Genomic DNA, 17,293 nt, shown 5'->3' with positions numbered 1-17,293 from the left:
AGGGGCATTACTTGCAAAAAATCATCACATCAAAACTTCTTGCATATAAGGACATTCAAATCTTTGTATGTTACAAATTTAAATGGGCTGAAGTTTCTAGATAAATAATGGAATCAAAATTTCTTGGTAATATACAAATCTATACATTATGTCTGAAATACCTACAAAGTTTCAGGAAATTCAGTGCAGGAGTTATGCTGACAAACTGTTATTTAAATTCCTCAGTGATTTCAATTTGTTAATGAGTGTAAGTCCATGTCCAACAACAACTTACACATTTAAATAATTGATGGAAACAAAATTATGATGTAGTCATTTGAATGGTTATATACTGTAATTATGAAATTATTTAAGGCAAAGCACCAATTTGAGGGGGATGGGTTGGGTTGGGGGTGGGGGGGGGGGGGGGGGGGTGGGGGGTGAGAACTATCCAAGATTCAAGATTTTATGTGTGTGTTAAATCATTAATATTTTGATCTCAAAATCAATAGGGGTCTTTTAAGGTCATAAAATATTTCATATAAAATGTCATTACAAAGGCTGATTCCAGTGTGGATTTCCTTATTACCTAGCTGGAAAGTTTCTTCAATAATACAAAACTCTTAGGGCAAAAATAATGGAATCGGAATTTCCTGGTAATATGCACATCTACACATTGTGTCCTAAATATCTGCAAAGTTTAACAAAATTCTATGCAGCAGTTTAGGAGGAGTTGCGCTGACAAACTGTTCATCTCTATATTCAAGATATGGCCAAAAATCTAAGTTGAAAAGTGCCAAAATTCCCAGAAAAAATAAAGGAATCGGAATTTCCTGGTAATATGCACATTTACACATTGTGTCCTAAATATCTGCAAAGTTTGACGAAATTCTGTGCAGCGGTTTAGGAGGAGTTGCACTGACAAACTGTTCATCTCTATATTCAAGATATGGCCAAAAATCTAAGTCGAAAAGTGTCGAAATTCCCAGAAAAAATAAAGGAATTGGAATTTCCTGGTAATATGCACATCTACACATTGTGTCCTAAATATCTGCAAAGTTTGACGAAATTCTGTGCAGCGGTTTAGGAGGAGTTGCGCTGACAACCTGTTCATCTCTATATTCAAGATATGGCCAAAAATCTAAGTTGAAAAGTGCCGAAATTCCCAGAAAAAATAAAGGAATCGGAATTTCCTGGTAGTATGCACATCTACACATTGTGTCCTAAATATCTGCAAAGTCTGACGAAATTCTGTGCCTTTTTAGGAGGAGTTGTGCTGACAAGAAAAACAGGACTGACGGACTGACTGACTGTCTGACTGACGGACGGGTCAAAAACATTATACCCCCTGCAACTAGTTGCGTGGGGTATAATAATCTAACTGTGTCTTGGGACAAGCCCTAGACCTTAGGACAATATTATTTCAACAACAGAACTTTCTATCTAGTCCAGCTGGTTCTTTGTTCATTTTGTAGAATCCAGAGTATGTCCATACCCAGGTATGAATGCAATGTCTGTTCGTCTGCACATTACGATACACAAATAAGTTAATAGATAAGTCACGGCTGGAATATTCTGCTTAAAAACTATTACGCTTGTAAAATTAAATAAATAACCCAATTAATCGGAATAAAAATTTTGTAATCGAGCACTTGGATTATGCCAGCAATCAACTGATTTTCGATTATAATTGATGATTGGAACACCACTACTTCCCAGAATTCATTCACTACCAGGATTCCATGCAGTAGGTATAATGGCGAATATATAACAGTCCCTTGGTTTCATAAAGATTTAATTAATACAGGGAGCTTAAAAGAAACAAAAAACACTTGCTCCTACTCTATAATCCCTTTCGTTAAAATATTTTACTTGGCCTATTTACACTCCGTTACAGACATGCAACTTAAATATGACGTCATGTGATGTCACAGTTTAGAGTGTTTCTCATGCAGTTTGAAGTTTAAATTAAGAGTTGGATCCAGGATCAAAGTTGCAAGCATAGCTTAGCTGTGTGAATCTGCGTTCGCCCAAACGGTCATACCGTAAAACATATTATTACAGTTCTCTAAGAAACATAACCTTTATCACAATTATTGGATTATACATCAAAATATTGTCAAACAACTACTAAACTCTCAGATCTAAATATATCCTTAGCAGTTTGTTTATTTTGATATAGTCTCACACTGTCACATGAGTTTGGAGGTTTTTATGCTTTTCCTTTAGCAAACACTTACGGTAAAATACGACAGTAGGCCAGCAGTTTCGTCCAAGACGAACCATCTATACTGCCACCCTTTCATCACATTCGTCCATTTACTCAAGGGTCCTTCTACGACAGCCATATCTGAAATCTGACACTATTATGACTATACCGACAGCAGTGATACTGACAGTGACACTGTCAGTCGTCAGAAGTACCGGAAGTGGGCAGGTGTCGGTGAAAAGTCAGCATAATTCATACAATGAACTAGTCGAAAAAATGATAAATGGATATTAGATCATGACATAAACTTTTGATGATGAATATCCATAATTTTTTCAAAATTTATACTTTTAAAAATATTTTAAGAAATTCATTAACTTTCAAACAAAGATTTAGCAAATATTTTAAGGTACAACTTATCTTGCACCTGTAGAATATCTTAACCAATCAAATGGTTTGTGTCCGGAAGGCAGAATTTTTGAAATGCCAAAATGTTGATATTATTGCGATAGTGACAAAGAAGAAAAATGGCCCAAACTGGAAACAGTCGAGAGAACCCTATCACAGGGCCTTATAGGGCGACCAAACTGGTAATGCTTGATTTCAATGTTCTTCGTGTTTTTTTTAATTTCCTTTATGTGATAGAGGGAGAATGTGTTTCATCTTTGTTTACATTAGCTGGAATCTCCATCATCATGATCATAAACACTACATGGCATGAAGTGTAAAATACAGCTCATATAGTCATAGTTAGTTGCAATAAAAGTAAACAGAACTGAATTATTTGATACTTAATTTGTCAATAACAAAGTATGTCCTGTATACAACATGCATCATCTCTGAAAGGAAAAGACAGGAGAATCATAAGAAAGAATCCCTGTTTAGTTTAGTTAAGCTAATTCTACAGTCAAGTGTTCTAGATGATCAGAATCTTTTTAGGTATAATGAATACACAGCATTAATTAGACTGACAACAATATTTTACTATATTTTATGCATAAATTTAATTATAAGTTAGGATGTGTTTCATGATCATGATAATAACAACTTAAACAGGTCCAGGAAAATCACTATATTTAGCTATATAGCTTAATTGACCTATATAGCTTTATTTATCTATATAATATAGCTTTATTTAGCTATTTTAGAATAAGTTTCTGTTTTATGAAAAGCAAACAAAAAGTCGCATGAAAATTATGGCTGATATTTTTTTAAAAAGGTTTGATAAAAACAACCTAGGGCATAGATAGTAAAAACATTGCCTCTTTTAAACACTTTTTAACCAAAAAATCCATCTCTATTGTTTGGATAGCTGTCCATTACTGGAAGTGCGATGAGGCATGACTAAGTGTGATTGCCTTGCATTGTGCTGAATTATTACCAATCAATTATCTTGTTGACCAAAACTGCTTTTCTTTGTTAAAGTAGCTGCTTATTCACAGATTAACTGTTATACATAGCCCCAAAACTTTTAGATCTTTGATTGCAATTGCACAAAAGGAGAAACATTTTTAAAAGTGGGTTTTTGGTGAATTGTTTTCAGTCCATTTCAAAGTTGAAAACTAATACTGCCTCATTATGCGACTTTTTGTCTGCTTTTCATAAAACAGAAATTTACTCTGAAATAGCTAAATAAAGCTATATTATATAGGTAAATAAAGCTATATAGGTAGATTTAGCTATATAGCTAAATATAGTGATTTTCCTAGACCTGTTAAAATTGTTTTAGTGGAATGAGGTGATCTGTGCATTTCGACAAGGTGTTCCTGCAGTTCGACATCGTCGATACATGAAGACTTATGAGAAGTGTTTCACTGCAACAGAAGCAGTGGACTGGTTGCACAATTATCTCAAATCTAACTGCAACTTCGCATCAGAAGTGACAAGGTAAAGTGATCAATTGAAAATATATTAAAAATATCTTGTAGCATAGAGTCTACAAGTTAAGATGAAGTAAATAAAACTTTTAAAATCTACATTGTCTCTGACATGAAGAATTGCTATCATCAAAGCAGACTTCTTGAAATTATTATTCAAATGTCAGACATTTGGACTGACACTACTACTTCTGTTGTCAGTCCAAATCAAATTTTGTCAGACCAGAAAAATCCACCACTTTTAAAGTTTATACATATTCAATTGTATTCAAGTTCCATCTTCATTATTAATTCTTGTAGTCTTCTTTAATTCTCTCATCTTGCTCACACTTTGCGTCTGGCTCCTCCTCTCCTGATCACTAGCACTTGTCTTCTTTCTCACCCTATACTTCCTCTTTCCCTCTCATTCCACGTTTGCCCTCCTTAAAAAGTCATTACAGTTTTATGAGCAGTGCTTTTCTTCTCTCCTGTCTCTTTCTTTGATTCTCTCACTTTCACTGCTTCTAAGTGTAACCTTGTCTTTTCTTGATCAATCACTGTTAAAAAAAAATATAGTCCTTTGAACAGACAGAAATAAATTCTTTTGGATGGCTCCTTCTATGCAACCTCTACCATGTTCAATGCACCAAGCACACATCATGCCAATATCTGTATTAAACTGAAGCCATGACCTACCAGCTTCCCATGCTGGGAAAACAAGTGCGGGGCCCTGTTCTCTTCTTAATTTCAAATCCTACTCCCTTTTCAATTTTTTCCCAGGTTTAGCTTTGTTTTGAAACTTTATGGGCCATGCAGCCACAATTTTTTTTTTTTTCGTATAAAGGAACTTCAATCCTGATATTATTGTTAGACATCTGAGCCTGTTCAATTGAGCGAACGTTTGCGAGTCAGAGCTCACAAATATTTCTGTTGGAAAGATAACAAGAATTTTGGCAAGAGCTCACAAATATTCACTCTGTTGAACAGGCCTCAGGGCTGACAAGTAACTTACATGTAATTGTGACAGACTTTTACAATTTTTGTCACATTATTGACACTTTTCAAGAACTCTGTCCAAGTTATTTATATTTTGCAATATTTATTTCTTGAGAAATGTAATAATGTATTAATACTGTTACAGTTAGAGAGAGCTCAATAATCTTAACATTATTGTATATTTTTAAAATATTTCAATAACTTTAAAGTTTCAAACACCTCCAGGGACTTGAATCATTGACAGGTTTCTCTAGAAGGTAACTTTTTATATTGTTATTTAGTATAGGGAGTACTAATTCTATTTTTCTGTTAGGGGCCAGACACTACAACTTCTTCAAAAACTTCACCGAGCCCGTGTCATAGAGGACGTTAGAGGAGTGAAACACAACCAACAAGACATTTCTGATAATGGGAGGTTACTCAGGTAAGAGTACACCCTCCAAGCCCACAGACATCAAATCTAATTTGATCCCCTTTTACCCACAAACTATACACATTAACTCAGATTGAATGAATCTAACATCCCTCTACTTTTTTTTATAGTCATGAATGTTTACAAACAGCTAATATTTGAAGTTTAATGTTTAGATGTAAAATTCCATCCCCTGCCAAGATAATCAGAACTCCCTTAAGGATTAGAAATGACATCATCAACACAACAGCAGCACCCTCTGTAGGACCAATCAAATTGGATCTGGACCTCCAGTTAGAGCCACGCCCAGATATCCCAGAATGCCATATTGTTGCCAAAGAACTCTCTGCCACTGAAACGGAAAACATATGGAAAAATGTGACATTAGACAGGTATGTCAAGTAAAATTATACCTACTGATTGAAGCATGTTGAAGTCAAATAGTAATATTTAGATTGATTTTTGTATCAGTATAAATTGTATTTAATCTAAATGTATCCATATGTATAATGGGATCTGGCCTCTACTAAATCACCCAGATGTATTATGGGACCTCTACTCAAATCAGTCAATTTGGTTACCTGGTCATAGAAAGTAGACAGTACAATTACTAAATAAAATTATAATCTATTCAGATGACATGAATAACACATATATAGCCTGAGCAATGATACAAGTCTAGAGAAAAAGATGTGATATAGTAAGACATTGAATAAATAACTGTGTTAAATGTATGACAGATTACAGCAAGTATTACACATGGAGAATCTAGAGGACATTTTGGATAGTAGTCTAGTGGTGGGAAAGAATATCCTCCATAACTGTGTGTACATCAACAAGAGTGGAATAGTCACCAACATTCCACAGAAAGGTAAATAATCCAATCAAGACATCCTCCCTTCCATCTACTCATTAAGCCTGAGTATCGCAAGCTATCTAACGATACAATACATATCACGATACGGTCATGGGATACAACATGTATCATGATACAGCTGTCAACAATTGAATTAACCATTATCATAACATATTATACTTTGCTAACCTCCACAGTTATGGAAAATATAAAAAGAATATCTTGATACCCCTGACCAAAGTTAATAAAAGGTCAATTTATAGTCTTGACATTGTATTTTTTCTTTGCTACCTTTTCTTCAGCCATTTTAAAATGTTAAAATTTCTTAGGTTGTATGTAGAAGTTTGAAACAAAACAATGAAATACCGTTACCTTATATTGTATCACAATACATACATGGCGATACAATACACATACAGTATCATGAGCCCTTGCAATCAATACGATCGATGTATTGCTGTATCGTTACACCTCTACTCCTCATACACACTGACATTGTAAAGAAGGTAAATTGTCAATCAAGAACCCCCCCCCCCCCCCATACACACTAATATTCCACAGAAAGGCTATCATCATAAAAAAATTCCCCCCCCCCCAATACACACTAATATTCCACAGAAAGGCTAATCTTTATAAATCAACCCCCCCCCCCCTCCAAGACACACTAATATTCCACAGAAAGGCTAATCTTCATAAATCCCCCCCCCCCCCCCCCCCAAGACACACTAATATTCCACAGAAAGGCTAATCTTCATAAAACACCCCTTCTTCCACTGGTGCTGCAGTAAAATCCTCATGTACATGTATATTCAGGAATCTACAGTAGTGAATAATGATAAATACATTGTATTATCTTAAAAAATATTAACATTTAACTTTCTTTGTTGTTTTCTTTAAATGTACAATATCTATTTTGACAGATCAGCTTCCACACTGGGCTCTGTCGGCTATGAAGTGTCTGGCACATTGTGAGTTGACTTATTTAATGCTTTTATATCTTATACATTTGTCTGATATACTACTAGTAGTATTGTATCCTCCCCAACAGAGTTGTGTTATACAATGGGCATGGCTGTTGCTATTGCTGACAAAGCTTGTGGAGGAGGCACAATTTCCATTACTCTTAAAATCTATCCTGGAGAAAAACTGCATAAATGATGCGTATCAGAATGCATGCTACAAAGCTTGCTCCAGATTCTGCATTTAGACCTATATTTTAAACAAGAAAATTTTATTAGAATATGTTATCAGATCAAAATATGTCTGAATAATTGTAATGTTGCAAGTGTGTGTGTTGTAATTTTTAGGGCCACAAAAAGTGGATGACCTCCCCAGTTACCCTGGCTTTGAGCGTGATGTTTTCCGGGTGGTTAAGGAGTACTTCTGCGGCCTTGATGAACCACTGATGACCTTTGAGATGTATGAGGTCATCTTAAATGTTTTCAGTGAGTATCACAATTAAATACTGGTATTCTGTTATAAGGACAAGTTGCTTTTTAAATAGTTAGAGAGGATTATTTTACATTTATGTGGAGAAGGTCATCTGCAATTATAAAATGTCACCTCATTTCTGTTCTAGTCGTGGCTGATGGCTCGTATCAGCTTCTTCCAACCAGCCCAACATCTCCTGATGCTATGACCTCATTCGAGTCCGTAGAAAACCTGCTGCTGGATCTTACAAATACAGGAACTGGGTCATGTAGTGGTCCTCCAGAAATGGACCACACCCCTCTATGTAGAAAGAGGAGTGCCCCTTCTATAGACCTCTCCCCTATCCACCCCGTACCTGACCATGAGAAAGTTACAAACTATGAGACAGCATTTGGACCAGATAATAGGACAGTGACTCGTGTTTATTACAAAAACGGTGTAGCCATGGACTACAGTAACTGTGAGGAAACTGAAGTGTTTGGTCCTATTGAGACTCACTTTGAAAGTTCAGAACCTCTACAAGTGCCAAAGTTAACAGAGTGTCAGACGTACAACGTCAACTACGCTCAAATAAGGCCAATCACTAGGAGAAAAAGTGATAGCAGAAAAAGTGGTGAAAAGAAAAGTGAAGCTTACAGGAGAAGGAGTTATGGCCCTTCATCTGTTTGGTTAGTGTCCTCACCAAGCTGTGGTGATTGCACAGTTCAGCAGTCATCTAGGTCGTACAATGGATATATCTCTAGTCAATCTTCATCTCAAGGAGAGGAAGGTGGAGACAATGTACCAACAAGAACGGGATTTCCCCGATCCAAGTCCAGTGTCTCGCTGCATACTTGTGCTCATCAGGATTTTCAGTCTCAGTTGTTGGCAGAGTGCCAGTTAGAGAGACAGCAGCAAAAAGTTTTTGAGAGCTGTGAGTCACTTCCAGGACGAAGTCTGAGTTTATCAGACCTGATGCATGCTGGGACACTTCTGAAATCAAAATTAAAGAAGTCAAACACAGCCACTGGTAGGTGATTAAAAAATCATATTACTAATGCTTAATATATAAACAAAAAGAATTCAGCTTGTAAGTTGTCAAACTGAAGACAAATCATTGTCATCAGGATTGTGATGGTATAGATATGATCCTAACACATGTATCTATTTTGGTTAAGTGTTAAATAATGCTTCAGTACCCTGACAAAAATACTGGACAGCATGTGTCATTATTGTCAATTTATCATACGGTACGTGTATTTTTTGACGCCTACAAAAATTTGTATTATAAACTTTTGTCTCTTCTCATTAATCCAGAACTACAATACCAAGCTTGTAGTAGAAATTTTTCTGTGAGTCAGATTGCTATATACATGTAATTATTGTACATTGAAAATTGACATGAGCATGTTTTCCAATAGAACTGTGTGAGGGGGATCGAGAAGACAGGATTAAAGACGCCTTACAGTTGGTCTGTCTGTTACTGCCCCCTGCTAACAGACGGAAACTCCACCTACTTCTCAAACTGATGAGTCGGATGTCGGATAATCCAAAGATAGAACTGGATGTCTGTCAAACGACTAGGACTCTAGTAAGTGGTGACAATACAGCAGTGCTTGTAAGATATTACTGTAGATTCCTAAATATATGCGAGGAATAAATTATCGCGTAATTACGCGAGGAGCACCACTCGCGAAATAAAATTACTCGCTTTTATTTTATGGTGCTTTAATGTATGTAAAATCTCTAGATAAATCACCGATTCGCGAATTATTGTTCCCGCGATTTGACGCCCTTGGGCCATTTCGCGATATTAAGTACTCGTGTAAAATAAGGAATTTACAGTACTGTGTACATAGTAAAATTTTAACCTTATAATGAACTTTACAATGAATTTCTGGTCTAAAGGTAATTATTGCAAAAGATAAATATTCATGCAGCATTGCCATAATTAGCCATGATACTTGATTAATGTGCATCCTCATATTTTTTAAAGTGACTTGCAGTTATTATTTCTTAATTGTATTTAAAAAAATAGTAGAGGGTTAGTAACAAATTTGCTGTTTTATACCATTCCAGGTTTTGGAGACATTTGCTTCCTGTATACTGAGTTGCCATGATGACTCTGACCGTGAAGACTTACTGGTGATGCAGATTGTTTCCTTCCTGTCGGACCACTACAATCACATCCTGGCTGTCCCCGAGGATCTGACCACAGTCGTACAAGAAAGACTCAGCGCCAACACCAAGACCCAGGTAGTAAATTAAACATCACAGTTTTGTACTGATTTTTGAGTCATCTGTGTTACATGACAGACATATAGGGATCACTTAGTCTGGTTGTCTGTCTGTGATAAAAGGTCTTTGCAGGTGACAAGAGCACTTTTTTTTTCTTTTAAAAAAATACAAACAGATTTTTTGCCATTAATAGCAGATGTAAAAATTATTTGCAATATGTTTTTAATATATTTTGAAAAAGCTAAGTAGTCAGTAGGCACAACCATGAAAGATTGTCAAGTGCAAATTGGAACCACTTTTTGTTTCAATAATACAATGGGGAGCTGAACAGTCAACAACTCATTATTATGGAACTTGATGCATTTGAATTAAGATAAGCTGTTGTTACTACAATTAGTAGGTTTCACTTTTGTGAGACATAATAAATATGGAGGTAATTAGAGATTTTGTTCTGGTGATTTTTTGTATGTTTGTTGTTTGTGCAGGTAAATTTTTGTACATGTTTGTTTTTTATTTTGTTCAGGTGATTTTTTATATGTTTCTCATTTGTCCAGGTAAATTTTTGTACACGTGTGTTTGTTATTTTTTCCAGGTGATGTATTCTTCTGATACAGCTGGTTTGACCTACTGTCACCAAGTGTCAAAGTCCGAGTACGAGACTCAACGTCTCAGTAACTCACAGCGAGCCCTCAGAGATCTCCTGGATGAGATCATCAGTGACCGAACCATGTCCTACAAAGACAAGAAAAAGAGACTCAAAATTGTAAGTCTGTGAATGTAAAAAGTAGTAGCCCCAGTGTCATTGTAATAAATAGAGAACAGTAGCTCCAATATCATTGTAATAAATAGAGAATAATAGCTCCAATGTCACTGTAATAAATAGAGTAGCTCCAATGTCATTGTAATAAATAGAGAAGAGTAGTTTCCAATGTCATTGTAATAAATAGAGAATAGAGTAGCTCCAATATCATTGTAATAAATAGAGAATAGTATCTCCAATGTCATTGTAATAAATAGAGAATAGAGTAGCTCCAATGTCATTGTAATAAATAAAGAATAGAGTAGCTCCAATGTCATTGTAATAAATAGAGAAGAGTAGCTCCAATGTCATTTTATCAGTGATTCATTTTGGTGTGCGTCCTGCGTAAATTACGCACAAATTTTGCTCAGGACGCATTATTTCAATAAATGTGCATCCCAATGGACGCAATAAATTTATAGAAGGACATATACTATTTTAAATTAATTAGGTATAATCTAATTCAAAACTTGATCGAGTGCATCATATCCACGTGCTAAGCGATATGCATGAACGATTTTAACAGGTATAAGGTTGCCAACAACAGGTCAGATTTCACAACTGCAGTTAAAAGCATATTTGAAAGTTAGATAGCATAGTTCGATTATCACTGATTATGTCTATGCCATGGAACGTTTCTGAAGCGAATACCATACCTTTGTATTTAAGCTGTAACCTGTATCATTGTTTTTTTTTCTTTTCGTTTTTTCCTTACAAGCTAAGAAGTATAAAATTTAATCATTTTTATTTCTGACTATTTGTCATTACTTCTTAAACTTTTTTTAATTCATTCTGCTTCTGTGCATTTTATGACTGATACCATGTGTGAGATCGTATGTACGATCTAAAAATAGAACCAAAGTGTACAGTGGACAATATATTATTTTTATGACACAAAATCATGTACTCTTACTTGGACAATTGAAAGTAAAAGTATAAATCACTCACAACTACAATAAAACTTTTGCACTTTCGTGCAATACCCTTTTTTATTTCACCAGAATTTCCTCTGTTACATCTAATATACGGTACCCTTGGATTTGGATGCATTGATTTTGGCACGGGACTCGTTGTTGTCATTAAGAGGGGTCCTTTGGACCCATGATAACCATTTTCAAAATGAATCACTGTTTTATTAAGTGGAAAACTAGAATTAACAATAGAATCAAAGTTGTAAAAAGCCTTAAAAACAGAACAGATTATAAATCATAAGGTACATGTAAAATGAGTTTAATGCCCGTTCACACGGAGAGTTTAATTCGCAGTAAATTAATGCGAAGTAAAATGATGCGAATTAAACTAATGGAAATTAAATTGCCTTCACAAGACGGCTAATGTGAAGTAAACTAATGCGAATTATAATTTCATATCCACAACATGACTACTCAGTGAGGCTATTATGACGTCATTTACAAATCACGTATATTTTGCAGAGCAGATACATTTGACATAATGTCATAGTGTCTGTACACATTATAGTGATTAACATAATTTTCCTTTGTTTTCCACTCAAAAATAGCACAAGTACCTATATTTGACCATCAACATGTAGCCTGTGACTTAATTCTGCCCTTACGCATGCGTCAAAATTTAATTCAAATTAGCTTCGCTTAGCGTTCACACGGAGCTAATGCGAAGCAATTTAATGCGCAGTAAACTATAAATTCAAATTATACTAATTGGCATTAAAGTCTCCATGTGAATGCAGATTAAATTTAATTCATAGTAACTCACGTTTCATTCGAATTAAACTCTCCGTGTGAACAGGGCATAAAAACAAAGATAAAGAGAAGAGACTTATATTAAGTTTATGTACTGACTTGAAAAAGTATTGAGTGATTGTAAGTACTGGTAATCAGTTTACTGAAGTCTTAATGGACGGTTCTATTTACAAAAGAGCTCAAACAATTCACTAGAAGGTCCTGGCCCTAGAATTATGAAGCATCTTAAGCTTAAGTCAAAAAGTGTATATGGCACTGAAATGATTTAGAAGTTAAGCAGTCCAAAATGAAAATGCTTTCTAATTTTGCATCATCAATCTGCTGTTGTATGCAAATTAAGAGTTTCATTTAAGTTTTAAACATTTTATAGATGATTGAAATTTTGACTTAAGTCTAAGTCTTGAAGTGTGGATCTCTAACATGGGCTCCAATAATTCAAATCCCTCAATGTGCCTAAAAAAGAATATGTTTTACATGTATCTTGTCCTCAATAAAGTTCACAGATGAGAAAGAATGTAGTGGTACAGGGTTAATCTGTTACTTAGATTATTTAGAAGGTGTCAGTACTCAAAGCTCATTAAGCTACAATGCTGGGATGGTGTATCAAAAGCAAAGTGTTGAATTTTAGCCGTATTTAAACATCTTTCATTTGAGAAATTAAAGAACTACAACTAACAATTTATATTAATAGCAATTTTTTGTTTCAATTTTTATAAAATATATATTTTAATTTGAGGTATCAAAATTTCTTTAGTTCCAGAAAACTTACCCAGACATTTATGCTGAGAGGTTTCCACCACACAATTCAAAATCAGCTGTTACACTGAATCAAAAACCAGGAACCACGAAACCAGTGACATCACAGGACCCTAAGGCAGCATTACCACCTAAACCTAAACTCAAACAACCATTACTAGTGAAACCACTACTTAAACTGAAGGGTCTCAGAATCTGATTGGTTACCAGCAAACCTGTCAAATAGTAAATCTGATATAATTGGTTACCACCAATACCTGTCAAATAGTAAACCTGATATGATTGGTTATTACCCAAACCTCTCAAACAGTAAACCTGATCTGATTGGTTACCACCAAACCTGAAATAGTAAACCTGATATGAGTGGTTATTACCCAAACCTGTCAAATAGTAAACCTGAACTGATTGGGTATCACCCAAACCTGTCAAATAATAAACCTGATCTGACTGGTTACCACCCAAACCTGTCAAACAGTACCGGTAAACCTGATCTGATTGGTTACCACCCAAATCTGTCCAATTGAAATGTACAACAAAATCTTACATTACAGCACATCAAATCCAATCGGTTATTACCTTGACCTAAAACAAAACAAGCACTGCTGCTAAAATCACTTATTTTCATAGACCTTAAAATTGACTCAAGGTCAAACATCCACTAAAGTGTGATTTTCTAATTTTCTATCTGTGTCTCAGTGTGAACAAAGCCCTTGTACTTGCTATCCCCTGAAATCAATTAGAAATTAGGAATCAAACTGATAATTTGGAGGTTTAGAGGTCATTTAAGAAAGTGTTCATTGTAGCATGAAATCAACAATTTATTTTGCACTTGCCAAAGCAAAATTTGCCAAAGTTATCTCCTCCATTTAGAACATGAATAAATTATGCTATGATTTGGTAAATAGATTTTCTTCGTGTTGGTGTTTTTTAGTGCCATTTGATGGTATCCATCAGGTTAATTTTTGGCAGAAGCACTGCTGAAGATTCCCTATATGTACCATCAGCACTCACAAACTGAGATTTATTTTATACTAACATTGATTTTATACTTATTGTACAGTATGTATAAAATTTTTAGATTTTCTGTACATACAAATTCTGTGATTTGTGTCCACTGTTAGTGTTGTTTTTATTTTAAACCTTTATTTTTTTGTACCTTTATTTATTTAACTTACTGGTTTATCTTACCTCCTGTTCACACTATCCAAAGGAAAAAAAAATTTCCAAAATACCTTCAAGGTGACATGTCTTCCAAATATTAATTCCAAGCCCCCCTGCTGTTGTGTTTGTAATCGTTCATGCATTGTATATTTTTATAACATGACAATGAAATGTTAGCTGTAATATATCAAATCAAATAATATACAATATTCTTTTGCATGGTGAAATAAGATAGGGTGGTTTTTGTATGTGTATTATTTTATTGAGAAGTAAAAGAATATGAAGTCAACTAAAATATGGTCTATAATTTTATTATGGGGTCAGCAGACTCCTGTCAGTTTTTCTCCTTTTTCCAATGAGCTTATGTTTCTAATTTCCCATTTACACAGTCAGTATAATTTGGGTCATAACAGTTGTCTACAAAGTTTATTTTCTATTGAAGTAAATGTAGAGTACTGTATGTGTACTTAAAGTCACAAATCATGATGAATACTATGTATTCTATATGGGATTTTTTTATCTCCTGATGTACATGCAAAAATATACAGGTTAATATAATATACCTTAGTAAAAATATGTGTTAATTATAAATATGCGATTAATTTTTCTTCTTTTGTGAGTCAATCAATATATCTGAATATATGTAACAATTTTCTGAAAAAAGTAGATTGGAATGCGTCATATAATTGTGATTTCAAAGAATTATATAGGCTCTTCTGGTGAAATAATCTTTTATTTGACATATTTGTTTAATAGCATTAATTCTCTGAATATTATAAATCATGAATAAATGTTTATAATGACAAGAAATAAAGCAAAATACGGTACCTGTTTTATTTGAACTTTCTCACTGTATAATAAACTGTTGAAATAGATACAATGTGCCATGCATGTGTCTACTGGGGTTAGAGTTATATCAAAGGGAAGTAATTACTGGGGTTATAGTTGTATCAAAGGGAAGTAATTTGCCTGAGGGCTCCTATAATGAATAGATTTTTTACTCCAAGTCCATATTATCAGATCTACAGCTTTTGCTATGATTTTATACTGTGTAATATACCTCACTAACTGCTTGTGATTGTAACCTCCATATAATTATAACATTTACTTTAGATATCTCCTGTTTATGACTTTTTGAATGTATTTTTATTTTCTATATTACTTCCCATAAACTTTCTTCCCTTGTTTTCTTTGTTCCTGCAGATTGAATTTTCTAATAAGAATTGTTATTTACAGCATTAACATTATTATGTGTATATTTTGCTCTACATTAAGTACTCAGTATTTGACCTGTTTGTTGGTACATGTATTTATGCTAACATGTGCCTGTTGATCATTGCTACTAGTCCTAATAAGGTTCTACTGTAGGACTTTGTATTGTTTGATTGACATGAGAAATAAATACACCAAATGTAATAAATATTTGAATTATGTGTGATATCAAAGTAAAATGTAAAGAAAACAACTATAAGTTAACATCAATATTAGAAATATTATAGTAGAACTTCAGTATCTCAAACATCAATATCTTGAATACAAATACAATGGATATGTTGAAGTGATTTGGAAGTCCTAACCACTTAATTAAACTAAATTGAGTAATTTACCTTTGATATCTCAACTCATTGGATATCTTTAAGCTTTTAGCTCACCTGAGCTGAAAGCTCAAGTGAGCTTTTCTGATCACAATTTGTCTGTCTGTCCATCTGTCTAGCTGTCCATCTGTCCGTCCGTATGTAAACTTTTCACATTTCCAATTTCTTCTCCAGAACCACTGGGCCAATTTTGACCAAACTTGCCACAAAGCATCCTTGGGTGAAGGGGATTCAAGTTTGTTCAAATGAAGGGCCACACCCTCATTCAAGGGAAGATAATTCAGAAATAGTGAAAATTTGGTGGCATATTTTAAAAATCTTCCTATCCAGAACCAATGGCCCAAAAAAGTTGAAACCTATAGGAAACCTTTGTTATATAGTGTAGATTCAAGTTTGTTCAAATCATGACCCCTGGGGGTAGGGTGGGGCCACAAGGGGGGATCAAAGTTTTCTATAGGAATATATAGGAAAAAACTTTAAAAATCTTCTTCTCAAGAACAGCAAAGCCATGATTTGTCATATTAATATGGAAGCAACCTCAGGTATTGTAGATTCAAGTTTTTTCAAATCATGACCCCTGGGGTTAGGGTGGGGTCACAATGGGGGATTTAAGTTTTACATAGGAATATAAAGGGAAAAATCTTTGTCTCAAGAACAGCAAAGCCATGTTTAGTCATATTGATATGGAAGCATCATCGGGTAGTGTAGATTAAATTTTGTTCCACTGATCACCCCTGGGGGTAGGGAGGGGCCACAATGGGGTATCAAATTTTACAAAGGAATATGTAGGAAAAAATCTTTAAAAATCTTCTACTTGAGAACAGCAAAGCCATTTGTTATATTGATATGGAAGCATCCTCAGGTAGTTTAAAATTCAAGCCCCCCCCCCCCCCCCCCCCCCCCCCCCGTAAACTTTTCAATACTGAATTGATTTGTGCTTTTTCCTAGCCATTGTGTTCAGGTGAGCGATGTGGCCCATGGGCCTCTTGTTTCTTGATCCCATCAATTCAAGATAAGGAGGTTTGAGTGTACAAGTGTATTTTCTTTTAATTAACTGAAGCAGTTGGGCAAGTTCAATCACCTGTGGCCAGAGAGTTGGTAGAGCACCTGACTAGTGATTCAGGTGGCCTGGTTCAAATCCTGGTCTGATACGGTTATACATATGGTGCCTTGTTATGCCCTGGTGAAAGACCTGCTTGGGAAGAGCCTGGGTTGGTGCCTTTAAGAGGCAATAACTCTTAAGGAGGGAGGGATAGCCAAGTTCGATCACAGGTGGCGAAATAGCTCAGTTGGAAGAGCATCTGA

The 17,293-nt window shown here is 34.8% G+C and overlaps 1 protein-coding gene across 1 annotated transcript in view; it reads left to right on the top strand.

The window, feature by feature from the left end:
- The window catches only part of LOC133200801 (uncharacterized), a 51,066-nt gene that overhangs the window by 2,163 nt on the left and 31,610 nt on the right, over window positions 1-17,293 (top strand). Inside the window, exons 3-14 of the mRNA XM_061336603.1 lie at window positions 2,709-2,778; window positions 3,918-4,075; window positions 5,354-5,464; window positions 5,629-5,844; window positions 6,193-6,323; window positions 7,229-7,276; window positions 7,616-7,753; window positions 7,888-8,748; window positions 9,140-9,309; window positions 9,798-9,974; window positions 10,549-10,719; window positions 13,231-13,392. Coding sequence (XP_061192587.1) covers window positions 2,709-2,778; window positions 3,918-4,075; window positions 5,354-5,464; window positions 5,629-5,844; window positions 6,193-6,323; window positions 7,229-7,276; window positions 7,616-7,753; window positions 7,888-8,748; window positions 9,140-9,309; window positions 9,798-9,974; window positions 10,549-10,719; window positions 13,231-13,392 — 2,413 coding nt within the window. The remainder of the gene's footprint in view (window positions 1-2,708; window positions 2,779-3,917; window positions 4,076-5,353; window positions 5,465-5,628; window positions 5,845-6,192; window positions 6,324-7,228; window positions 7,277-7,615; window positions 7,754-7,887; window positions 8,749-9,139; window positions 9,310-9,797; window positions 9,975-10,548; window positions 10,720-13,230; window positions 13,393-17,293) is intronic.

This window comes from Saccostrea echinata, unplaced genomic scaffold (genome assembly GCF_033153115.1).
Source record: "Saccostrea echinata isolate AGI-Se365-2 ecotype Australia unplaced genomic scaffold, CSIRO_AGI_Sech_v1 ptg000041l, whole genome shotgun sequence".
NCBI classification, from domain to species: domain Eukaryota; kingdom Metazoa; phylum Mollusca; class Bivalvia; order Ostreida; family Ostreidae; genus Saccostrea; species Saccostrea echinata.
This window is presented reverse-complemented; position numbering and strand designations above follow the sequence as displayed.